At 41.2% G+C, this 26,833-nt stretch overlaps 1 protein-coding gene across 31 annotated transcripts in view; it reads left to right on the forward strand.

Moving 5' to 3' along the window:
• sorbs2b (sorbin and SH3 domain containing 2b) overlaps positions 1 to 26,833 on the forward strand; it is a 323,367-nt gene that overhangs the window by 114,021 nt on the left and 182,513 nt on the right. For 29 of the 31 annotated variants that reach the window (XM_088000723.1, XM_088000747.1, XM_088000756.1 and 26 more), the window contains one exon: positions 18,707 to 18,763. In XM_088000723.1, the coding sequence (XP_087856849.1) occupies positions 18,754 to 18,763 (10 nt within the window). In that variant the 5' untranslated portion in view covers positions 18,707 to 18,753. Of the gene's footprint in view, positions 1 to 13,523; positions 13,668 to 18,706; positions 18,764 to 26,833 lie in introns of those variants that run through there. The other 2 variants (XM_088000743.1, XM_088000773.1) reach the window with 2 other exon arrangements.

Raw genomic sequence — 26,833 nt, forward strand, 5'->3', positions numbered from 1 at the left:
GCTCTCTGATTTAAATGTATCTGTGTTTGTCAGGAGAGATTTTCAGGTGTAATTTGCCCCTCTAATGGTTTTGCAGCTCACAGACAGTAGTTATGTAAAATTATTGACAGGCAAACTTGCATTGTAAACAGAAAGTAAAACCTAGACTTCATCATTGACTGCATGGAAGATACATGAGGTTTAATCTTAATTTGAATTTGCTGAGGAGCAAGGTTGTTTAGCTTGAGTGTCGCGGAAGAATCTGCAGTATCATAATGTGAAACAAAGTAAATGGCAGAGGAGTTTGGAAATGTTGGAAATGTAATCAGACAAAGACTCTCCAGTCACAGTGGGTTACGTTTTACCTCCTGAAAATAGCTGGATCTGAGTAGAATTATCTTGGTCCTGGTGGCATATTTATAGGTGGTCACTACAGAAGTATGTAACTTTAAAAGATTGCTGTTTCTTTTAAGAGAATTCTTGGGGAAAGTGGGAAGTAAACCTGATTTCACTACATATAGTAACAAACCATGTTGTTAAGTCAGCAGTGCTTGTTTTTATTTCATCTTCTTATTTAAAGTTTATTGCTGAAAAAGTAAATTTTGTTAAATCTTTTCATCTTGCAGTCATCAGGACAATTCCCAAGAAATACCAATACATGAAAACAACATGTGTACTGTATGACAGGAGAATGCTAATTAGTTGCTAAGTGAAATCTAATCAGTAGAGATGTTGCAATGGAGAATGCACCAGACAATGATGATGGACAGTTAACTATGACAAGCTTTTAAATTTCGTTTGTCTCTGATTGGTCAATGCATTGCCCTGAGAAATGAACTAAAGAATGGCTGTCACCTATTTTGTTACATTGAAACAGACGCATCGTGCACACATGTTCTTTCTGTCTGTGGAGTGCGCTATATATTAATATATAGTTTCATATTGATGCAAGAGTATATAGCAAGTCTAATGGACAATCCTAATTTGACTATCATCATAATTCTTTGCATACTCAGGATTATAAAGTAAATGTTATCCTATTGCCCATTCACATCCAATGTTAAGACTTTGAGGTGACGGTGTTGGATTGGGCTGTACAAAGTTAAAAATCACACAACACCAGGTTATAGTCCAACAAGTTTATTTGGAAGCACCCGATGAAGGAACGGCGCTCCGAAAGATAGTGTTTCCAAATAAACCTGTTGGACTATAACCTAATGTTATATGATTTTTAACTTTGTACACCTAATGTTGTAATCTGTATTGTGGGGTTTACAAGTGATGTCTGTTTCGACAATCAGTACCTTGCTTGTTGCAAAAGAACTAAAGACACATCCTGCCACCCAATCAGCAGTCTTCTCTCAGACAGGATGAACATAGTTTTCCCTTTAGTTTGGTACTTCTTGTGAATTGTCTTGTTGAGTATATAAAATCATGAGAGACATGGATAGGGTGAATAGCCAAGGTCTTTGTTCCAGGAGAAAAGAGTCCAAAACCAGCAGGCATAGGTTTAAGGTGAGAGGAGAAAGATATAAAATGGACCTAAGGGGCAACATTTTCATGGAGAGGGTGGTGCGTGTATGGAATGAGTTGCCAGAGGAAATGGTGGAGGGTGCTACAAATACAACAATTAAAAGACATCTGAATGGTTACATGAGTAGGAAAGGTATAGAGGGATATAGGCTAAGTCCTGGTAAATGGGACTAGGTTAACTTAGAATGTCTGTTTGTCATGGACTGGTTGGAGCAAAGGGTCTATTTCTGTGCTGTGCCCCTCTGTGATTCTGAGTGTGAGACAATAAGCTGAGACAAAAAGTGTCTTTCTTCAGAAACATTCAATTGCTGGACACATTTAATTTGTTCAAAAAGAAATTGAAATCTTGTGGGAGGGCTCTATTTGGTAAACACAATATTTCCTTTAAAGTATTAACTCTAGTTCGAGTGCAGAGGTTTTCAGTACTATTGTCAGCAGCTACAGTCTGTGCAATGTCAGTGCCTTCAGTGGTTTCTTGACTATCACATGGAATGAATCAAACTGGTCAAATTCTGGGCTCTGGGCTGCTCATGAGCTCAAGGGGCAGCCAAGTAGATCCGCCACTTGGCATTTCCAGCTGGAGGTGGATGAAAATACATCAGCCTTGTTTTTTTGCACTGATAATCATTTGAGAATGGAGAATGTGGAGCCCTCACCTCCTACTGTTCAATTGTCCACCAGCATTGGCAAATAGATGTAGCAGGATTGCAGATTTATTTAATCAAGCCTAGCCAGCTGTCCCCTTATACTCTATTCCTGATGAAGGGCTTTTGCCCGAAACGTCGATTTTCCTGCTCCTCGGATACTGCCTGAACTGCTGTGCTTTTCCAGCACCACTCTAATCAAGAATCTGGTTTCCAGCATCTGCAGTCCTTGTTTTTACCCTTATACATATGTGACGAGTTGAAGATTTTTGCTTGTAATTTGACTACATCACTTTCAAACTTAACATGAAATTCAAATGTTTTATGATCACTACTCACAGGTGGAGTGTTTGTTATGTCACCACTAATTCATCCTGCTAGGTCTAAAATAACTTTATCCCATGTTTGTTCAACAAATGTTGCTCCAGGTTACGTTGCAAATCATTCTAAAAACTCATCTTGTAGAAAAACTTTGCCAATTTGATCTGTCCATTATATGTGAAGATTGAAGTTCCACACAATAATTACAGTATCATTGTTACACAATCTTCATGTTTAACACTGTCAAATAGTATATACTAATCAAACTGCATTTTCTCCTACTCCTATTCTGCATCCTGCATTTACTTTTAGTTTTTGAGTCAAGACCAATTCTCACAAATCTACTTTTGTCATGCATTGCTATCAGAGACACTACTCTTCCTTTGCTATTGAGCCTGTCACTTTGAAGTATTGTGCACCCTGGAATATTTATTTCTCAACTTTGGTCATTTTCTAACTTTTTTTTCTAACATAGCAGTTATTCTTAAAACATTTATGAAATGAGTCAATCCATCTTATTGAGGGTGATTGATACATTCAGATGAAATTATTTCACTTCAAATTTTACTGCTGTTCCCTAAATGGATTTTATTTTCTGTAATATTAATTTGAAATTATCCCAATCTATTCCATCTTGTTCCACACTGCTTGTGTTTATATATGTCAGAACATTGCCTCAACATTTATTTATGGATTTCTAAAGCGCCCTTCACTTAAATTTCCCTCTCAACTAGATTAAATCAAATTTTCTCCACTCATTCTTATGTTTGTACACATAGTCTCTTTCAGCCAGTATCATTACCTTTTATTGCTACCCTGCAGTATTACTTCGTCCTTTTCCCCCACAATTTAAAATGAAGTCATCTATACAGCTCTAGTTATATAATATGCCAGAACACTAACTTTAGCACGCTTCAGATGAAGATGCCCCAACAGCACAGGTGTCCTTATATATCTTGCTTTAACTGCAGAAGAATGGACCTTTTAAACTAAATAGTGGGAGTTGTTCAGTTGTATGGAAAGTTATTGAAAATGGTGGGGAGACCTCAGCAGAGATTATTAAATTTTACAGGAGAAGTAATGGATCAGATAGTGTGGAAAGGCTCAGTATTATAGACCAGTTCAAACCCCCTCAAAACTTTTCAAGGATGTAGCCCAGACTTTAACTTTGCTAATTGTTTTAAGCAGGTGTAATGCGGATATTCCAGGAGCGATGGAGCTGATCAAACCACTTGTCTTTAAACAAAACAGAATTTGTTGACAAAATTACCAAAGGAAACACAAACAAAAGAGAACAGAATACTGAAAAACAATGTATCCGAAACCCCAACAGATGATACCAACTTAATGATGCTGTTCCAAATACTTGCAACAATCCCCATAAACACCCCTTGGCACAAAAGCTAAAATCAAATCCAAGGTCATGCAGGAGAGAAGCCAGAGGGACAGCAGGATCAATCTCGACCTGCTTCTTTGGGGGTCAGCAGCTTTTTCAACTCCAGTGTTAAAACCAAACCAAACCAGAGAAAAGCTGAACTGGGAGAAAGGGACACTCCCCTTTCATCATAGAAGTGTTTGTTTTAAACTTAAAAGCCTTTTGCCTGAGGCATATCTGTTAGCTATAATCAAACTGGCCTAAAACCCTTCAACTTAGACCTTTCGGAGTCGGTGTCTTTTATGACCTCTCTGAAAAAATCAGCCAAAGACAACAAAACCTTGTTAAAGGAGCAACATTGCCACATCCGCAATCTAATTTCAGGTTTAGCAGATAAGGGGACAACTATGAGAAGAGGGGCAGTAAGCACAAGATGAGGATGTTTCACTTAAATGTACTCAGTATACAAAACAACATAAATGGTGTTGTAGCACAGATTGAAATTGGCAGGTACAATGTTGTGGGTATTACAGAGATATAGCTGCAAGGGGATCAGGATTTGGAACTGAATATCTAAGGATATGTTTCCTATCCTACACTAAAGGACAGGCAGGTGGGCAGAGAGGCAGGTTTAAATCAATAACATGAAGGAATATAGAGTCAGAAGGCAGAGAATTTATGTGGGTAGAATTGTGAAATTGCAAAGCAGCAAAAAGACCCTGATGAGAGTTACGTGCGGGCCCCCAGCAGTAAAAACCGAAAGAAGTGCGGATGCTGTAAATCAAAGGCAAAAACAGAAATTGCTGGAAAAGCTCAGGAGCTCTGGCAGCATCTGTGGAGAGAAGTCAGAATTCTGAGGAAGGGTCACATAACGTGAAACATGAACTCTGATTTCTTTCCACAGATGCTAAGAGATCTCCTGAGCTTTTCCACCAATTTCTGTTTTTGCCACCTGGCAGTAGTCAGAATGTGTGGCAGAAAATAAATCAGGATGGAAAAGGCATGTGAGAATAGAATAAAATAGCAATTTTTTGCCATGTGTATGTAAACAAAATGCAACAAAACTTTTTATGAGCCACCATACCATAGTACCTCAATTAATGATGGAAGTCATAGATAAGAACAAAAATAAGTCAAAGTTCATCAAAGTTCAATCAATGGCTCCTGGGTTTTCGGTACACCAGAAAACCAGGCTGAAGGTGCCATGCACAGCTGGTCTGAGACTGCCCCACCAAGATGAGATGGCCATACCAGACTAGACCTCCACGCTGGCCTGCTGAAAGATCCAGAAGCTGCCTAGAAGCAAGGATGAGACCCCCACACCAAACGAAACCTCTGCGCTGGGATAAGAATGCCACACCAGGCCGGACAAGAACACCATGCCAGGCCAGGCAAGAACATAAAGCCAGCCTATACAAGGCTTCCCAGGTTGGACAAAAACACCACGCCGGGCTGGACAAGAACACCACGCTGGGTCGAACAAGAGCACCACACTGGGCCAGACAAGGCTACCAGACTGGATAAGGCTACCAGGCTGGACATGAACGCCACTCCAAGCTGGACAAGGCTACCAGGCTGGACAAGAACACCACACCAGGCTGGACGAGGCTATAAGGCTGAACAAAGCTATTGGGCCAGACAAGAACACCACGCCGGACCAGACAAGAATGCCATGCGAGGATGGACAAGAACACCATGTCAGGCCGGACAAGAATGCCACACTGGGATGGACAAGAACACCACGCCAGGCCAGGCAAGAATGCCATGCCAGGCCGGACAAGAATGCCACACTAGGCTGGACAAGACTAGCACACCATACCAGGCTGGACAGGAATGCCACACCAGGCTGGACAAGACTAGCACACCATGCCAGGTCGGACAAGGCCGCCACACTGAGCGACAACCCCACCAGGCACCAGGTTTATACCTCCATTCCGGACTACTGGAAGCCACCTTGTCGCTGCACCTTGGCTAGGAGAAGACACCTTCTGCCAAAGTTGTTAAAAAAAGGTGAAGGTACCATAATAAATGGAAATATTTAAGTAAAGCATAGAAAAAAAATGAAAGTTGATGGAGTAGATGAGTTCCAGGCTCCTGGGCTGAGAAGTCAGCACGTTATGCTGTTTCTCCACCATCATCTTGTAGGAAGGCACGATTACAGTAATCAGGGGGGACTTCAGTATTCAGGTGGACTGGGCAAATCAGATAGGTAGCGGATCCCAAGAAAAGGAATTTGCGGAATATCTACAAGATGGTTTTCTGGAGCAATATGTAGTGGAGCTCACTAGAGAGCAGGCAATTCTGGATTTAGTAATGTGTAATGAGGCAGCCTTGATTAGGGAGCTTAAGGTGAAGGAGCACCTAGGAGGCAGTGACCACAATATGATAGAATTCACCCTGCAGTTTGAGAGGGAGAAGCTGGAATCGGAGTAAAGGTAACTACAATGACATGAGGGAGGAGCTGGCAAGAGTTGATTGAAAGGAGAGCCTAACAGGGAAGATGGATAGACAGCAATAGCAAGAGTTTCTGGGGGTAATTCAGGGGGCACAGCAGAAATTCAACCCAACAAAGAAGAAACCGATTAAGTGGAGGACGAGGCAACCATGGTAGACAAGGAAGTCAGGGACAGCATAAAAGTGGAAGAAAAAGCATGCAATTTGGTGAAGAGTAGTGGGAAGCCAGAGGATTATCTAGCCTTTCAAAACCAACAGAAGACTACTAAAGAAGCAATAAGGGGGCAGAAGTTGAAATAGGAAGGAAAGATAGTTTGTTATAGAAATGAAGATTGCAAGAATTATTTTAGGTATATAAAAGATAAAATAGGGGCATGAATGGACATTAGATAACTGAATAATGAGGCTGGAGATGTAGTAATGGGAAAAAAAGAAATGGCAGAGGAGTTGAATAGGTACTTTGCATCAGTTTTCACAGTAGCCGACATCAGCAGCAGACCAGAACTTCAAGAGAGTCAGGGAGCAGAAGTGGGTGTGTTGGCCATCACTAAGGAGAAGGTGAAAGGTCTGCAGATGGATAAATCACCTGAACCAGGTGGACTGCAACGCAGAGTTCTGAAGGAGATAGCTGAGGAGATTGTAGAGGCATTGGTTGTGATCTTTCAGGAATCCCTGGAGTTAGGAGGATCCCAGAGGATTGGAAAATAGCCAATGTAACATCCCTGTTTAAAAAAAATGGATGATGGCAATTACAGACCAGCTCGCTTGACCTCAGTCATTGGTGAGATTTTAGAGTCTATTCTTAAAGAATGAGATTGTGGAGTTCTTAGAAGTACATGTCAAATAGGGCTGAGCCAGCATGGCTTCGGCAAGGGGAGGTCAGGCCTGTCAAATCTGTTAGAATTCTTTGAGCAAGTAATGAGCAAGTTTGGCAAAGGTGAGCCAGTGGATGTGGTCTATTTGTATTTCCAGAAGGCCTTTGACAAGGTGCTGCAGTGGTGGGTGAAGAAGGAGCTGCTAAATAAGATAAGAGTAGTGTTAGGGGCAAGGTATTGGTATGGATTTAGCATTAGCTGACTGGCAAAAGGCAGTGAGTTGGGATAAAGTGGTCTGTTTCAGGATGGTAGCTGGTGACGAGTCAAGTTCCGCAGGGGTCAGTTTTGGGACCACAACTATTCACATTAAACATAGAAACATAGAAAATGGGTTCAGGAGTAGGCCATTCGGCCCTTCGAGGCCACACCACCATTTAATATGATCATGGCTAATCATGCAGTCTCAGTATCCCATTCCCAGTTTCTCCACACACCCCTTGATCCCTTTAGTTGCAAGGGCCATGTCCAGCTCCAACTCGAATGTATCTAATGAATTGGTCCCAACAGCTTCCTGTGGAAGAGAATACCACACATTATAGATTAATGATCTGGGCGAAGGAACTATTGGTATTGTTGCTATGTTTTCAGATGACACAAAAATAGGTGGAGGGACAGGTAGTGTTGAGGAGGTTGGGAGGCTGCAGAGGACTTTGACAGGCTCGGAAAGAGGGCAAAATTCGGCAGATGGAATACAATGTGGGAAATGTGCAAAGTTACTCACTTTGACTGGAAGAACAGAGCCATAGGCTACTTATAAATGGGGTAATAGCTTCAGAAATCTGAAGCACACTTCGGAGTCCTAGTTTAGGATTCTCTTATGTTAACATGCAGGTTCATTTGGCAGTTAGGAAGGCAATTGCATTGTGAGCATTCATTTCAAAAATGTGAGAATTACAAGTTTGGGGATGTTCTCTGAATTGTATAAGGTTCTGGTCAGACAACATTTGAGCTTTGTATGTGAGGAAGGATGTGCTGGCATTGGAGGGGGGTCCAGAGGAAGTTTACAAGAATGATCCCAGGTATGGATGACTTGTCTTATGAGGGGTAGTTGAGGGCTCTGGGTCTGTACTCTATGGAGTTGAGAAAGGTGAGGGGGGAAACTCATTGAAACTCACAGAAGACTGAAAGGCTTGGTTAGAGTGGACATGGAGAGCATCCTTCCACTAGTCAGAGAGACTATGACCTGAGGCATAGCCTCAGAATGAAGGAATGTCGACGTTTCGGGCATAAGCCCTTCTTCAGGATGCTGCCTGACCTGCTGCGCTTTTCCAGCAACACATTTCCAGCTCTGATCTCCAGCATCTGCAGACCTCACTTTCTCCTCAGAATGAAGGAACAACCTTTAGAACTGAGATGAGGAGGAATTTCTTCAGCCAGAGTGTGATTAATCTGTGGACCTCAGCCTTCACAGCCTTCTGTGGTAATAAGTAATTGAATGTATTTAAGACAAAGATAGGTTCTTGACTGGTAAGGGAATCAAGGGATACTGGGAGAAGGCGGGAGAATGGTGTTAAGAAACATATCAGCCATGATAAATGACGGGACAGACCCGATGGGCCAAATGGCCTAATTCAGCTCCTATATCGATGGTCTTATGGTCTTCTGGACTTCAAGGATCATTTCAACAATTGTATTCAGTGAGGTGATGAAGCAGTTTTGCAAAATTGGATCTCACTGGCAGAAATAAAAATACTTAACCAGTTAAAACATTTACGAGTCTGAAAATTTCGACAAGATAATGACTAAAGGACATTGCCCATGGAGACAGTTCTGAGATAGAAAAAGATATCTCATACATAACCAAAACAATGCAGTCAGTAGGGTTTGGTTGGGTGTGAGGGATTCAGAATATGAAGAAAGCATTGGATTTAACAAAGCAACTGAAAACAATAACCATCAGTCCTATTGTTTGGATTTGATCACAAGGAAAAGAGAACAAAACATTTTGTTGTAATAATGAAAGGTAGTCATCGTAATCAATTAAAATAATTTCACAATCCATTAAGTGAGTAACAAAAGCAGACGCAAGTCTAAATTCAGACATATTTCTAGAACAGGGTTTGTAATAGATGCATTTCAGAAAAATGGCAACCAAAAAAAAGTCTCAGAGCAAAAAAAGGTATTTTCCAGAGTGGTAACGATCAACAGAAGTTCCACCAATTACTGACTTAGGCACTGATAAGGCTCTCATCCCTGGGGACTCCCAAAATGGAGTGTGAATAATGATTTCCATGTAATTAGAACCTTAAATTACTGCTGTTGTGTCCATTAATCATTGTTATGGTGAACCTGCCTGAGACATCAGTCCTCATTGTTCAGCCAGTTTCGCCACTGCCTCCTTCATGTGGTTCTGACATTGATTTAAGTCCATCCAAGTTAGGAAAAAGTCAAGTCTAGTTCCTCTCCATTGGCAGAGGGAAATATTTGAAGAATGCTGGCAGTCTGTAGTTTAGGTATGTTCTCCAGTCTCTGAAAACATTCAAATTTTAAAATTATACTGAGGCTTTCTCGATACCTATAAGTAGTAGAGAACTTGTCTAATTATAAATTAAGCATTAGTATGCCTTTTTCTAAAAAAAGGTAATCAACTGAGGGTTGGAAAAGCGAAGAAGCATGGTATGTTTAAGCATTTTTACAATTAAGATACTGTAAATGGCCTCTCAGTGACGATATCTAAATTGCTTTGCATAATTGGAGTTCATTTTTGGAATGCAACTCTGTTGGTTCTTATAGTTCCTGCTTTATTACCATGGTATAACATACTTATTATTAGGATGGAATCTTCTGGGTCTGCCTGCAGCAATTAGAAAGCTGGGCAGCAAAAAAAAAATCACTTTCCTGACATTAGATTTAAAATTTTGCAAATTACGTTTTCTGAACGCTTAAGGCAGGTCAACTTTCTCAACCTTCGTGGTTGGGAATCTGTTTTGCATTCATCAGTATGTCATGAGCAGTCATTAACCTCCCCCCAGTCCAGGGGAATTACATTCACATGCGCAATCTTGTGAACCTGTCTGTTCACAAACATAATCATAAATGCTTGCCACATAGGGGACGGCATGGTGGCTCGGTGGTTAGTACTGCTGCCTCACAGCACCAGGGTCCCAGGTTTGATTCCAGCCTCTGGTGACTGACTGTGGAGTTTGCACATTCTCCCCGTGTCTGGGTGGGTTTCCTCTGGGTGCTCCAGTTTCCTCCCACAGTCCAAAGATGTGCAGGTCTGGTGAATTGGCCATGCTAAATTGCCCACAGTGTTAGATGTCCAAGGGAAATGGGTCTGGGTGGGTTACTCTTTGGAGGGTCAGTGTGGACTGCATGGGCTGCAGTGCCTGTTTCCACACTGTAGGGAATCTAATCATACCTTGCAGGGAAGAGTTCTCCCTCCAAACTTTGGTGAGTACGAGCCCCTTCAGTTGCATAGCTCTTTCATAACCAGGATATTTCTTAGTTCAAACAATTGCAGTGTAAAGGGTGAGCCTCCCCCTGTCAACCAGCTCATGAGAAGTCTCAGTTGTATATAGTCATGCTTGTTGTGGTTAACACTTAAACTGTAAGCCTCTGCAATGTTTGGTCTGTTCCCTGGGGGACACACCGAGGAGAACCATCAACACATTCCAAAGTCCAAGACTCCGTGCTGAGGGATGCATTAAAGCCGGGGGCAACTGCCGCCAAGGGAAAGACCACTGTCTAAGGTCTTGCTGCCAAATACACTGGGGGTCTGTTCAGTTATCAGACTCTGCTGGTGACTCTAATATATGTAAATAGTGTTTTGCGTAAGTGAGTTTTGTTTGTTGGAATTGTCTGGAAAGTCAACATGCTCAGACTGTACAGAACCCAATTGCCATAGTGACTATGTAATTATATAAATATATTCTATGGATAAAGTATATTGTTGAAGTAAAAAAAAGGAAGGATGAAGCTACAGAAAAGGTTCACCGGGAGGGTGGGTGGAAAGTACTGGTAGAGAATGGAACTTAGAATCATAGAGATGTACAGCATGGAAACAGACCCTTCGGTCCAACCCGTCCACGTCGACCAGATATCCCAACCCAATCTAGTCCCACCTGCCAGCACCCGGCCCATATCCCTCCAAACCCTTCCTATTCATATACCCATCCAAATGCCTCTTAAATGTTGCAACTGTACCAGCCTCCACCACATCCTCTGGCAGCTCATTCCATACACGTACCACCCTCTGTGTGAAAACGTTGCCCCTTAGGTCTCTTTTATATCTTTCCCCTCTCACCCTAAACCTATTCCCTCTAGTTCTGGACTCCCCAACCCCAGGGAAAAGACTTTGTCTATTTATCCTATCCATGCCCCTCATAATTTTGTAAACATCTATAAGGTCACCCCTCAGCTTCCAACGCTCCAGGGAAAACAGCCCCAGCCTGTTCAGCTTCTCCCTGTAGCTCAGATCCTCCAACCCTGGCAACATCCTTATAAATCTTTTCTGAACCCTTTCAAGTTTCACAACATCTTTCCAATAGGAAGGAGACCAGAATTGCATGCAGTATTCCAACAGTGGCCTAACTAATGTCCTGAACCTTATCAAACGCCTTACTGAGGTCCATATAGATCACATCTACTGCTCTGCCCTCATCAATCTTCTTTGTTACTTCTTCAAAAAACTCAATCAAGTTTGTGAGACACGATTTCCCATGCACAAAGCCATGTTGACTATCCCTAATCAGTCCTTGCCTTTCCAATATATGTACATCCTGTCTCTCAGGATTCCCTCCAACAACTTGCCCACCAAGTTGGTATATAGTTCCCTGGCTTGTCTTTACCGCCCTTCTTTGCCAACCTCCAGTCTTCCGGCACCTCACCTATGACTATTGATGATACAAATATCTCAGCAAGAGGCCCAGCAATCACTTCTGTAGCTTCCCACAGAGTTCTCGGGTACACCTGATCAGGTCCTGGGGGTTTATCCACTTTTAACCATTTCAAGACATTCAGCACTTCCTCCTCTGTAATCTGGACATTTTGCAAGATGTCACCATCTATTTCCCTGCAGTCTATATCTTCCATACCCTTTTCCATAGTAAATACTGATACAAAATATTCATTTAGTATCTCCACCATTTTCTGTGGCTCCACACAAAGGCTGCCTTGCTGATCTTTGAGGGGTCTTATTCTCTCCCTATTTCCCTTTTGTCCTTAATATATTTGTAAAAACCCTTTGGGTTTTACTTAATTCTATTTGTCAAAGCTATCTCATGTCCCCCTTTTTGCCCTCCTGATTTCTCTCTTAAGTATACTCCTACTTTCTTTCTACTCTTCTAAGGATTCACTCGATCTATCCTATCTGTACCTGACATATGCTTCCTTCTTTTTCTTAACCAAACCCTCAATTTCTTTAGTCATCCAGCATTCCCTATACCTACCAGCCTTCCCTTTCACCCTGACAGGAATATACTTTCTCTGGATTCCTGTTATCTCATTTCTGAAGGCTTCCCATTTTCCAGCCATCCCTTTACCTGCGAACATCTGCCTCCAATCAGCTTTCAAAAGTTCTTGCCTAATACCATCAAAATTGGCCTTTCTCCAATTTAGGACTTCAACTTTTAGATCTGTTCTATCCAAAAGTTGAAGTCCTAACTTTGAACTTTTGGGACATTGGAAAGATCCTGGGAAATGGATAGAGCCAGGTGGGATGTATTGGGGAAAGGAACACTAATAAGGGCAATAGAACAAATTAGGTTGGGAGCTGGGTATTAAGTATGAGCACACAGTTGGATAATGAGGTGTGCTAGGGAGGGAGGGTGAATGAATGCATCTATAACTGTGGAATGAAGTGGATAGGAAAGGTTTAGAGGGCTATGGAACAAATGCAGGCAAATGGGACAAGTTCAGTTTAGGAAACCTGGTCTGCATGGATGATTTGGGCCGAAGAATCTATTTCCGTCCTGTATGACTATATGGTTCCATGTGTATCCAGCAGATAATACTGGGTCCTCTGTTGGAACTGGCTTTCTGTGATGGCTGTCACCCTGTTCCTTGCATTGGTGTATAGAAAGTGAGCAGACTCCTCTTCCCTTCACTCCAGTCTGTGCATGAACTGTGAGTCATAGGTGACACAGGTTTAAATTACTGTTTGTCTGTTTTTTAAATGACACTTGACTATGGCTGACTGACGCTGCTCATGCCCCTGTACTCCTATCGGATGAACCCCATGACTGATTAACTGAGGCTCGACCCTGCTTAACTGAGGGCTACTGCCTTTTGGCTTTGAGACATGGCCATGTAGTTGATATACAGCGCTTTAGGTGTGACATTGAGAGAGGACAGTGCATTACAGCATATTGTTCGACCCTTTGACAGGTGACTGCTGACAATCACGTCAAGCTACCTTCATGTCAAGCTACCTGTCTGACTGTTTGCACTGAACAGCAAGGGAAGACCTGAGTGCCACAAGCCTTTAAGCTGAGACCGAGGAGGCATAGAGTGAAAAGGACAAACTTGGATGCTGTGAGCATCACGGTGGGTGCAAAGTGAATGTGCACTAAGAGTGAGCAATCAGCTTTGAGATAGGCCCTAGCCCAGTCTGTGAGCTGGGTGGCTGTCCCTGTGTACAAAGTATCTTTGCAGTAGCGTTGCAATTAAAAGGGACGGGGCTGAGCTTTCCATAGTGCTGAACTGAAGTGCAGAATCATATTGTAAGTGGATCGGAGATGGGCCATGAGGATGTGGTGAAGCTAGTGTGTGTCAAATGCCAACATCTTTAGATATGGGGGTGCATGTGATCATTGCCCATGGAACATGCCCTGTAATGTTGGCACTGGCTATCCAAGAATGTAAAAACATAGGAACTAAGAGCAGGAGTAGGCCGCCTGGCCCTTCGAGCCTGCTTTGCCATTCTATAAGATCATGGCTGATCCTTTCGTGGACTCAGCTGCACTTACCTGCCCATTCACCATCTCCTTTAATTTCTTTATTGTTAAAAAAAATCTACCTAGCTTTAAAAACGTTTACTGAAGTAGTGTCAACTACTTCACTGGGCAGGGAATTCCATAGATTCACAACCCTCTGGGCGAAGAAGTTTCTTTTCAATTCAATCCTAGATCTGCTCCCCCTAATTTTGAGGCAATGCCCTCTTGTTCCAGCTTCACCTTCCAGTGGAAACATATTCTCTACATCTATCTTATCTATTCCCTTCGTAATTTTATATGTTTCTATACGACTCCCTCCCCCCCTCAATTCTTCTGAATTCCAATGAATATAATCCCAGTCTACTCAGTTTGCTCTCATAAGCCAACCCCCTCAAGTCTGGAATCAACCTCCTGAATCTCATCTGCACCACCTCTAGTACCAGTACATCCTTTCTCAAGTAAGGAGACCAAAACTGCACACACAACTCCAGGTGTGGCTTCACCAGCACCGTGTACAGCTGCAACATAACCTCTCTGCTCTTAAACTCAAGATGGATGTTGAGAAGAGCAAGCAATGAGCTGCAGATGTTAGGATCCTGCTCAGACTTTCATACTATGAATTCTTGGTGTCTAGTCTCTATGCGGCAGTTGGGAGAGTGAGAGTCTGCATATTATGATTAAGTAATGATGACATGTGAGTGAGCACTAATTGCTGTTAATAGGCCTATTGCTGCACTTGTGAGGATCTCCTTTTGCCATCTGGGTGTTGGTTGGAAAATCAAACCTTTTGGTCTTGACGTAGGGAAAGGCTTCACTTGACATGTTCATCGTAATTATCCCAAATTTCCCATTGAAACCTTTGTCATTCAGAACCTAAGAACATTCTGCTCATGAAGGTGTGTTCATGTTGTGAGTCGCCACACTTGCCCAAGGTTTTATTGGACAAAGTCAGAAGTCACACGACACCAGGTTATAGTCCAACAGGTTTATTTGAAATCACAATCACCTGATGAAGGAGCAAAGCTCCAAAAGCTGCGTTTTCAAATAAACCTGTTGGACTATAACCTGGTGTCATGTGACTTCTGACTTTGTCCACCCTAGTCTAACACCTGGCACCTTCACATCCAGGTTTTATTGAGCTGTAGCTGCTTGAACGCTTTCTCAATAGATGACTGTGGATGGCGGACCATCCTTCAGTTCAGGCACAGTCCCATTATTTGACAGTCAGCTCAACAGCCTGTCCCTGGAAGGGATGAAGACCCTTATTCCATGCATTATCGCACAATAGTGTTGTTTGTGTACATTCTACTCCTGCAGAAGGAGATAAGCACAAAGAGACATCAACATAGGGACATTAACTGCTTCCATGGATACTGATAGAGATGTCAATCCCTACAGCTCTGATTGTGTATTGCTTTTCAGAAGATCATGGTGCAGGGGAAATTAGGAGTTAAATGATTTTGATTGAAAAATGGTTCAGTGTTGTGAAAGAGCTCGTGTTGCTGGAAATTAGCAAAGCATCATATGGTCTGTGTGTCTGATGATCCTGAGTGATATTTATCCCAAAGCCTTAGTGGCGGAATCTTGTCTCATGCTAACCTTTGGCGAAAAGTTGCAGGTTCTCCTAATTGTAATGAGGGGTCAGTGAGCTGTCAGTGAATGAGCCACTAAGTGCTATATCTCCTTTTTAGGTATGAGCTCTGACAGGTATGTGAGAGGCAGTGCCACTGTGGGGCCAGTCATGCTGTATCAGTAGCTGTAATGAAATCTCAGATACTGATTGTTTGCGAGATAACTGGAGATGCCTGGTGCACAGTTTCTGTGTAACAGTTCTCTGCAGTGGCACCCTTATAATGATAAACCTCACTCAAAGAGGCACAAAAGTTTGGGTAGGCTGTGGTACATAGCCTGGCACAACACTTCATCCTTGTCCAATACTGGGTTTTCATGAGCTGGCCATGGGTATTGACCTCCAAAGCTCCCCCTGTCTGCATCATTTGAGATGGCCTGTTGTCACCATCCTTGCGAAAAAGCACTTCCCTTTTCTGGTGCTCAGCATTCACAGGAACCTTCAGGGAGGCATCCCTAAATTATGGCATTTTCTTTTTTTTAACCAGGTCTGTGACAGCCCAAGGGTAGGCAGTGGTGATGAGCAGAGCATGAGTGATGCTCGTGGCTTCAGACAGAGTGAAATGCTGCCTGGGCATCTTTTAACTGGAAGGTGAAGCCCAGAAGGTCCCAGTAGGGAGCACAATTTCCTGCTTGCTGACCACTGGTAGTTTACCTGTGCATGAAAACACATTGAGGTGAGAGGAAGTCTCTCTGACTGTTGCTGAAAAAGCCAGTCTGCTCCCGATGGGAAGTACCTTGCGCTTCAGGCCTGCCTCCACATTTATTCTCCAGAAAATAAGATTCTGTCCTCCGTGTCAGATTTTCAAACTAGCTTTTAAACAACCAAGTTTATTTGCATGCTTTTGCCTATATGGAATTCAAGCACTCAACACAGAAACCAGTAATAATAACATTTCCCTTTTAATAAGTGTGAAAGGACTGGATGGAAGGGAGAAACATTGTGAAGAATCACCATTTAAAATGTGAAGGCTGCAATATATTTCAGCTATTTATTATCTACTGTAATATATTCAAATGAAAGATAACATATGTGTAGTATTGAGGTTTATTTAAATTGTCGCGCCTGTGGCCCCATTGAACTATGGATACCCTCTGGTGTTTCTCTTTTCCGTCTGATTGCCATTCATGGAGTGAAATATAACAGAGAGTATTTTTATTGGTGGCACTAGAAATATAACGTTGATAAATGCTGAGCAAAAGTTGCTTGTACGTGGTTCCGCAAATTATCACTGGCCACTTGTATCATGACTTTCTGATTTTGAAACTTTCTGCTCCTGACATACAAGAGCCATATAACTACAGTGGCTACCAGAGCTTGGTCAGAGGCTAGGAATACAGTGGTGAGCAACTCACCTCCTGACAACCATCCAAAAGGCAAAAACAGTAGTGTGATGGAATATTCCCCACTTGCTTGGATGGGTGCAGCTCCAACAACACTCAAATTTGACACCATCCAGGACAAAACAACCCACTTGATTGACATCAAATCCACAAGCATCCACTCTGTCCATCACCGATGCTCAGTAGCAACAGTGTGTACTATCTACAAGAAAGCTTCTGAGTTAGTTTCCAACCTTCCAAACCTACAAATTTACCATTTAGAAGGTCAAGAGCAACAGCTACATGAGAACAAGTTCACCTCCAAACCACTGGCCATCCTGACTTGGAACCATATCACTGTTCCTTCACTGTTGCTAGGTCAAAATCTTGGAATTCCCTCCCTAAGGGCATTGTGGGTCCATCTAGAGCACGTGGACTGCTGCAGTTCTAGAAGGCAGCTCACCACCACCTTCTCAAGGGCAGCTATGAATGGCCACGAAGTGGTGGTACAGCCAGCAACATCCACATCCCATAAACAAATCTAAAAAGGCCTTTTTCAGCTTTGTGATTAACTTTCAGATTTAAAAAAAAGCGAGACTCCAAAAAATACTTGTAACTAATTTACAATTATTCCAGAAACAGCAGACTTGCTGAACATTCTGGGGTGAAAAACAGAATAAACTACTGCCTGGATTTACGATCGTTGTTCCATTTGTCTCATCCAAAGATGAACCTTGTGTATTTGTACATTTCTTTTCTCTATGTAAAGCAACACATTGACAGCAATATCCCTCAACATTGATGCCCACTCCATACAATGAACGTGCCCTATCACCCTCTCTATTTGCTTCACTTGTTTCTCTGCTTTATTAAGCTTATTTCCTACCTCTGCCCAAGACCCCCTCTTATTGCTCCCTCCCCGTTGCTTCTCTCCATCATGGCTGAACCCACCCAGTTCCAGTCTCTCATCATCTTCTGTTACTAGTCGCCATTGACCAATCCTAAAGGACCCCAATTGCATCCTCCAGCTTTCCTTCCCAGAATCAGTCTGTCAATTAAGAAATAGAAGAAAACAATTCAAATTTGTATTGTTACATCCAGCAGATTCTCAGCTTTAGCATGTTCCCCAACCTTTTTTATTTCCTGCCTTCTACTTCTGTCTTCGTGTATCTTGGGAGCATAGTGTACTTTATCAAGTCATGTGATTTATTGTCTTTCCACAGCCACATATACATTCTGGAACGAGGCACACTTGCTGTGCTTAGTTGATATGTTAGTGGCAAATACCTTGGTGTTTGGAAGTACATTATAATGTTATTGTTTCACAGTCTTGAGAAGCTGCTTCATCTAGTTCTGTGTGGGATTTCACTTGACTGGTATGAGATTTATAATAAGCATTTATACTAACAGAGATAAAGACTTCTTTTATATGATAATATGGAGTAATTGACACACCAGTCATATTTATAAACATTCCTTTGCAGATACATAGCACCAATATGAGGACAGCAGTATCACCGTTAAATAACATAAATTCCAATCTGTTCTGATAAATAAGACAGGAGCCCGTCAAGTAGGAGGGTTTTTGGAATGAACGATCTAACGATTTGCAAATCACTGAAGGATTCTTGCATTGTTTTACATTGCCATGTTTGGTCTGGACTGCAGTAAAGCAGCTGAATTCTATTTATTTTTCAGGGGTAAACTGAATTCTCTGGAATAGAACAGCTGGTCCTCTTATCACCATGAATACAGGTATGTACAGATCTCTTAAGAAGGTTTAATGTGTTACTTGCAGTAACCTAGACTTGGGATTGTTATACATGCCAAAGGAAATATATCAAGTTGTATTTGAAGAGCAAGTGAAGGTGAGGTAATTTACACTTCTGAAAAATTCATGAATCAGGTATTTGCAATATATAAGAGCTGCTATGCTTGAAACACAAAGTGATGAACTAAATGCTGAGATGTATGTTTTGAAATGGCTGTTGAATAGCAGATTTCAGAAGCAATATGTCCTGGTCGGTCTTTTTGTCTGAATTTCAAGTTTCAGGCAAGATTCCTGTGGATCAAACGATCTAGAAAATAGTCTTATTTGAAGTGTTCCCAGCATTTTCCTGCTAAAGTCATGGATTTGTTTTCTTTATTTTCTATTTTCCCTCTTTGCTTTCCCCTCTCCCGAACCATATGTGCACTGAATGCCTAACTAATTGGCCATTTGTCATTTGTGAGCTTGACAGTAGCAAACTACTCAGCTGCAGCAAACATCATGACTGAAGCCACTGTTTTATTCACTCGGTGCCCACTGGTGGATTTCTAGCATGGCTCACACCCTCATCGGCAGCCAAGACCCTGATTTTTCTCTCGGGACACTCTAGATGTTCTGAATGTTACTGGACAGCGTTCAACCCATGCTGGCTTTGTCCAGCTTTGATTCAGCAGCTCTTTTACTGGCTTCATTTTGAAAGGAGCAATTGCTGACTGCTTCTCAGCTGATTGAGGTGCCGGCCTGGCTTCCGGATCTTTCTTAACAGTTTTCACATGCAGCAGCATTTTTAAGAATTAGGGAGAAATCTCTTGAATTTTTAAAAAAATGACCAAACAAAAAAAAAGTGAAGGGAAAGTAAGAATATCTGAAAAAAATAGAAAGATTCAAAAGTAATGGAGGGTGTTAACCTGGAGCAGAGATAAAGAAAATATTGTGGAAATTAACTACAATGTAAGAGCTAAGTCTTTTGTTTCAGATCTGTCACTGTCAATACTGTTTTTGGAAGACTGCAAGGTTTTGATGTATCTGATTTGACAAAGTTTGAGAATGGCTGAATCAGACATTTGGTTAAATGTATAATGGATAATGACGACTGAGTCAAGCAAGATTTTATGGCAGAGTGTGTATGCACAAGCTTTCGATGTTCCTTTCTGCGTTTTGTCATTAGCTGTTCCAATAGAGCTAGGGATTTTGATATTTGGAAGGGCTTGACTGCTATTTGATTAACTTTACCTTTAATTGATTCCACCCCTCCCCACCCTGCAACCCCTGCACAGTATGTGTGTTTAGATGAGCACTAATATTGTGCTAATAGCTTTACAGGATTATTTTCTCTGAGAATTGTTGTTAAGTGTATTGCTTGCAGACCATTATCAAAGCAGCAGGAGTCCCAGCAGGGCAGTAACACAAAATGAAGAGGGAGCATGGTCTCCCTGCTTTGTCAAGTATGAGATTGTGATGGCTGGTCAAACGGTCCATTTAATCTAAATCAGCTCCTTAAACTGGTGAAATTTAAGAGAAGCAGACGGATACATTTTTCAATTAGCTTTAGCTTTGTGAATCACATTTAATTTTTTTTAACAAAATCATATGAGCCAGCAACAGGCTATTGGCTGAAAAATGAATAAAAATGTTCAGGCTAACATTACTTTTGTATGTTGTACATAAGAGTTTATTGATTTATTAATTTATTCAAACAATGCACAATTTGTAAATAACTATCACTTTTTCACAGATCTGGATTTTTCCACTAGCTCCCTTTATATGCAAATTCCTTAATTTATTATTTTCGAGATATCAATAAAGCTGTTTCTGTTACTATTGACTTATGAGTTTTGAGGCATCAGACAGCCTAGCTGGACTATTAAAAATATGATGTCTTTAAATGTTCACACATCATGTGGGGAATTAGTTTTAAGTATTTTGGACAGGTATTTATTTCTAGAATTTCAGATGATTTTAGCGATCTAACTGCAAATTGTTTGAAAAGTACATGTTACTGAAATCTAAATGTAGTGTGGTATTCTTCACACTATCTCAGATATTAAAACTTCAATGAGATTGACACACTGAATATATTTACAAGCTTTCACTAAAATCTTTATATCAGAGAATATTTTTGTCAATTGATACAATGGAAACTTCAGATGAACTTAAATTGGGATCCACTGTATGTTTAGGTATTTTTAATCAACCTGTTTGGGATATTATGACTCATCTCTGGAATAGGTGGGACATGAGTCCAGGCCTTCTGGCTCAGAGTTAAGAACACTGCTCAAGTGGTTAAAATGATCCTCTCTAACGCTAGTAAGAACCTTTAGCTGGTGGAAGCACCTAAATAGCATTCAGACACCTGAGCTGTTACACACGAGTCTCCACACTCAGGAACGTGAAGTCTTATAATGACTTGTCACTTGCCAGGCTCTGCCAGAAAACATTGTTCTGCATCCCAGAGTTTGACTGCCATTTTCAAACCCCATCATTTCCTACTTGAATAATTATTTCCACGATGCATGCAAATTTTTATATATTCCCTCAAACGTCAGTTTCCCATTCATTTTGAATTTTCACACAGTGTCCTTTCTACACCCTAATTAAAGAAACACTGATATCATGTATTAGACAAAGACTTCTTTGTAAACTCTTAAGTAAAACAAAACAAAATAAATAGACATGAATGCCGTATCTGTTAGTTCATTTATAGTACAGCTGAGAATTGTTCGGGCTAACCCTACAATGGTAATCTGAATAACTCAGTTGGCTGGATCGCTGGTTTGTGATGTAGAGTGATGCTAACAGTGTGGGTTCAATTCCCACACTGACTGAGGTTATCTAGAATGTCTCACCTTCTCAACCTCTCCCTCGCCTGAAGTGTTAAACCGCCACCAGTCATTTCCCTCTAATGAGAAGACAGCCCTCGTAAGACTATAATGACCTTTACCGTCTAGTGTTTATACAGCTGAAATCTCAGAGTGGGGTCTGGTCTGGCACCAGGGTAACGTTCTGTGGAGGTGAGAGTTCTGTTCTGCTCTGCTTTGGAGCCTTGCACTTTCACACTTCATTTACACAAATGTCGTATCAGTACAAAAGCTAAAATGCTTCACATTGACATTAAATTCCTAAGATAATAATGAAGGTTTTAATCAAATGTATTGCCAATCTGAGGTCCCAAACTCCACACAGTTCAGCACCACCAAGCTCACAATCCCACCAGTATAAAATCCAACCATATTTGAAAGTGTCTTTATGATAAATTTGTCAACCGGATAATAATCTACTGCAATACTTAAAGTATTTAATGTAATTTGACCTTCTAAAGCCCAGTAGACCAGTTGGAAGGGAGTATGTATCCTCAAGCTTGCTAATTGTGCTTATTGCTGGGAACATTGTGAGGAGATTATGGATGGTGGTGAGCTTTTCTACCAATCACCCTGGATGACTAAAAGGAAAAAATGAATTCAGTGACTGAGTATCCACATCCATGTAAGCATTCTTTTGTGGACAAAAAAAATCTATTTCTTTCCTGTATAAATCAGGCATTGGGTAATAATTCAGTATTGAATTTTAATTCCAAGCACTGCAGATTTTAGGCCATTTTAAAATGTAATTCAAAGCTGAAACTGTTTCAGACTTTCAAAGTCCCCATTGGAGAAGAATTCTAACTGCTAAATTCTAAATCGAATTGTGACTTTTTTTTGTTGTCTTGCAGCACTGTTTTTTAATCTTTATATTTAAGCTTTCCCAAAGATCACTTTTTGTTTTCAGTCTCTCGGGTTTCTTTTGTGGATGTGAAACAAGCTGGCCAGAGGGAAAACTGACTTTCCTGTCTGAAGTATTGTGTGGTAATGATTAATTCATACCCATGTCCACAGGCTAGACCATTGCAATCTTCCTTCCCACTGAGCATTTCTTTCAAATGCACAGGGCCATGTTCCTAAGCATCTTGGAAAATAGGATAAATGAAAGCTAGAGGCTTAGAATGGCAGCAAACCTCTACATTTGTCTACACCTTCCTGAAGAAGGGCTTATGCCCGAAACGTCAATTCTCCTGTTCCTTGGATGCTGCCTGACCTGCTGCGCTTTTCCAGCAACACATTTTCAGCTCTACACCTTCTTAACCCATTACCATCCAGTAACATTTCCTCTTCTGCCATAATGTGACAAAGTAGCTATTACATGTCCTTACACATGCTCCAATCCATTTACTGGATTCCTAGTGAGTCAAATATTTTACAACTACGTTATTTTGCAATTATGTGTAACTGATTTTTAAGGATGCTTTTCCTCAGTTATTAATCTTTAAATGGATAAAAACAAATGACCAAACGGTTCTTGTAAACTGAGTCAAATATTGTTTTGCTTGGTTTCTCTGCAGCTGTTTTACTTTTTAATTTCAAGTGATAGTACTTTGGTTAAGACTCTCTGTGAGAAATTTTGTTTCCTTTATTCATCCTGAGTTCAATGCAACATTGTGGAAGAATGCAACTACAACACTGAAGTGAAGCAATTTAATAACTCTACATTGTTTTTGACAACCTGAAGAGAACCCCAGGGACTGAATGTATGTAGTTGAAATTTGTAAAAGAAATTTAGTGTGATAAATAGGCTGCTAACTATTTTTTTTTTAAGAAATAAAATTTTGCTTCAAAGTATTTTAAAAATTAAGAGCTTCAAAAAATTTGAATATTTTCTTGACTTTGATTTATTTAAAATGACAGTAATTTGAACGTATTTATGAACATGTACAGAATTCAGAACTAAAACAACATCACCTAACTAAGCTCACCCTCCAGCAAATGTTTGGGAGGAACATGTGCTGAGGAGAAAGTGAGGGCTGCAGATGCTGGAGATCAGAGCTGAAAAATGTGTTGCTGGAAAAGCGCAGCAGGTCAGGCAGCATCCAAGGAGCAGGAGAATCGGCGTTTCGGGCATAAGCCCTTCAGGAATTCCTGAAGAAGGGCTTATGCCAGGAACATGTGCTGAACAAAGTTTAAAACTGTTAGTTTCTTTTACCTCTGGACTGCTCGCTGCAGCCTGTTATGACATCGGAAAACAGTTAATATTTATTATTGATAAGTTAATAAACAATCTTATCCTAGAATGAACTGTAAGTTTCCATTTTCTTGTAATTTTCTCCCATTTTGCTATAATTACTTTAGCGATACCTTCTGGAAACATTTAAGAAAACATATTGCTGTGCACACTTGGAGCTTGGTTACTAATGATTAATAAGAAATAGCAGTGAGTGGAAAGTTTTATAAATTGTGATGATTAATGTAGCATAACTATAAAAATATTTGCAACTGTTTCAAAGAGCTTCTTTCACAAAACGTTACCAAAGGCTTTTGTGCTCTTATACCTTGTTAATGCTGTACTCTACTGGAAATGAATGGTTTAGTCATGATGCTCACTGAGATTAAAATGGATTATAGATAATTGAAGAAATAGTTGAGAAAAGTTCAGCTGGTTCTTATACTGAAAAAATGATTGTTATTTGAAACAACATTTGTATAGAAATGCAATGCATGTACTGATACTAACCAAGGACTCTATTCTCAAGAAAAAGTTGGATTTCCTGGCAATCTTAATAGCTTATTGTAAGAAAAAAGGAGAAGAATTAAGCCATTCGTACAATCAAATCAGCTCCACCATTTAATTATGGCTGATATGTTTCGCAACTACATTCTCCTGTTTTCTCCCTGTAACTCTTGATCCCTTTACCAGTCAAGAACCTATCTATTTCTGTCTTAAATACACTCAATGATTTGGCCTCCACAGCCCTCTGCGGCAGTGAGTTCCACACATTAATCACACTCTAGCTGAAGAAATTCTTCTTTATTTCAGCTCTCAAGGGTTGTCCCTTCACTCTGAGGTTCTGTCCTTGGGTTCTATTCTCCCTGATATTTTCTCCTCATCCACCCCATCCAGGCCTCTCAGTAATTTAGGAAGTTTCAATGAGATCCACCCTCACCTTCTATCCTCCATCGAGTACAGACTCAGTGTCCTCAACTGCTTCTCATACGATGAGCTCTTCATTTCTTGATTCTCACTTGTAAACCTCATCTGGACCCACTCCAATGCCAGCTCATCCTTTCTTAGATATGGGGCTCAGAACTGTTTACAATATTCCAAATGCAGTCTGACCAGAGCCTTGGACAGCATTAGCAGTATATCCCTGCTCTGGTATTTTAGCCCTCTTCAAATGAATGCTAATGTTGCATTTGCTTTTCTAACAGCCAACTAAACCTGCATATTATCTTTAAGGGAATTGTGAACTAGGACTCCTACATCCCTTTGTGCTTCACATTTTTGAAGCCATTCCCCATTTAGAAAATAAACTCAAGTTACTATAGTCTTACCAGAAAATAGACTATGATTCTATTCTTCATACCAAACTGCATAACCTCACACTTTCCCACATTGTATTCCATCTGCCAGTTTTTTGTCCACTCTCCCCTGTCCAGGTCCTTCTGCAGCATCCCCACTTCCTCAACATTACCTGTCCCTCCACCTATCTTTGTGTCATTTGCCAACATAGCAACAATGTCCTTAGTTCCTCGTCCAGGTTGTTAATGTATAACGTGAATAGTTGTTGTCCCAACATGAACCCAGCGGAACTCCACAAGTCACCACCTGCCACCCTGAAAAAGATCCCTTTATCCCTACTCTGTGCCTTCTGCCAGTCAGCTAATACTCTATTCATGGCAGTACCTTGTCTCTCATACCATCATTCTTATCAACTCCCCTTCCACCATGGAGCCTTGTCAAAGGCCTTCTGGAAATCCAAATAGATCACATCCACTGGCTCTCCTTTTTCTAACTTTCTCATTACTGCCTCAAAAAATTCTAACAAATTTGTTAGGCCTCACCTAGAGGAAGCCATGCTGACTGAGCCCTATTTTACCATGCAATTCCAGTCTCACACCTAATAATGAGGGTCTCGATTAGAGTGGTACTGGAAAAGCACAGCAGGTCAGGCAGCATCCGAGGAGCAGGAAAATCGATGTTTCGGGCAAAAGCCCTTCATCAGGAATGAGCCCTTCCTGATAAAGGGCTTTTGCCAAAACATCGATTTTCCTGCTCCTCGGATGCTGCCTGACCTGCTGTGCTTGTCCAGCACCAAACTAATCTAGACTCTGATTTCCAGAATCCACAGTCCTCACTTTTGCCTCATAATGGCCTATAAGCTGACCGGCCTATAATTTTCCAACTACTGCCGACCTCCCTTCTTAAAGAGGGGTGTTACATTAGCCATTTTCCCATCCTCTGAGACCATCCCTGACTCCAGTGTTTCCTGAAAGAACACCACCCGTGCCTCTACAATCGTCTCCGCTATCTCCATCAGAATCCTGGGTATAGTCCATCCAGCCAGCTGATTTATCAGCCTTCATATCTTTCACTTTCCCCAGTACCTTCTCCTTAGTGATGGCCAATCATCTGGCTTCTGACTAATCATCACCATATTGTATGTTTTTCTTTTGTTTTTATGTTGTCCCTGACTTCCCTTGACAACCATGGTTGCCTCATCCTCCCCTTAGTATGTTTCTTCTTCCTTGGGATGAATACCTGCTGTGCCTCCCAACTTATCCCCAGAAACACCTGCCATTGCGGCTTCACCATCATCACTGATAGGTTCTTGTTCCAGTCACCTCTGGCCAGCTCTTCCCTCATGTTTTTGCAGTTATCTTTACTCAACTGCTTTTCCTCCTGAACTGCAGGGTGAATTCTAACATATTCTGGTCTCCCTCATCCAATTCCTTTACCTTAATCTCCCTAATCCGGTCTGCCTCATTACAAATCACCAAATCCAGAAGTGCCTGTTTCTTGGTGGGCTCTCCACAGACCATTCCAAAGAAAGTCTGATAGATGATATTAGGGACATTTAAGCGACTCTTGGATGATTTTCCCAATCCACGTTCATATTGAAGTCCATCATGATTATTGTAATAGCACCTTCCTCAAGTGCTTTTTCCATCTCCTGATTTATTTTCTTCCCCACATTCTGACTACTGCTAGGGGGCCTGTACATAACTCCCAACATGGTCTTTTTTCCCTTT

This window comes from Chiloscyllium plagiosum, unplaced genomic scaffold (assembly GCF_037043375.1).
Source record: "Chiloscyllium plagiosum isolate Xiang-an unplaced genomic scaffold, Cpla_swu_hap1 HiC_scaffold_2, whole genome shotgun sequence".
NCBI classification, from domain to species: domain Eukaryota; kingdom Metazoa; phylum Chordata; class Chondrichthyes; order Orectolobiformes; family Hemiscylliidae; genus Chiloscyllium; species Chiloscyllium plagiosum.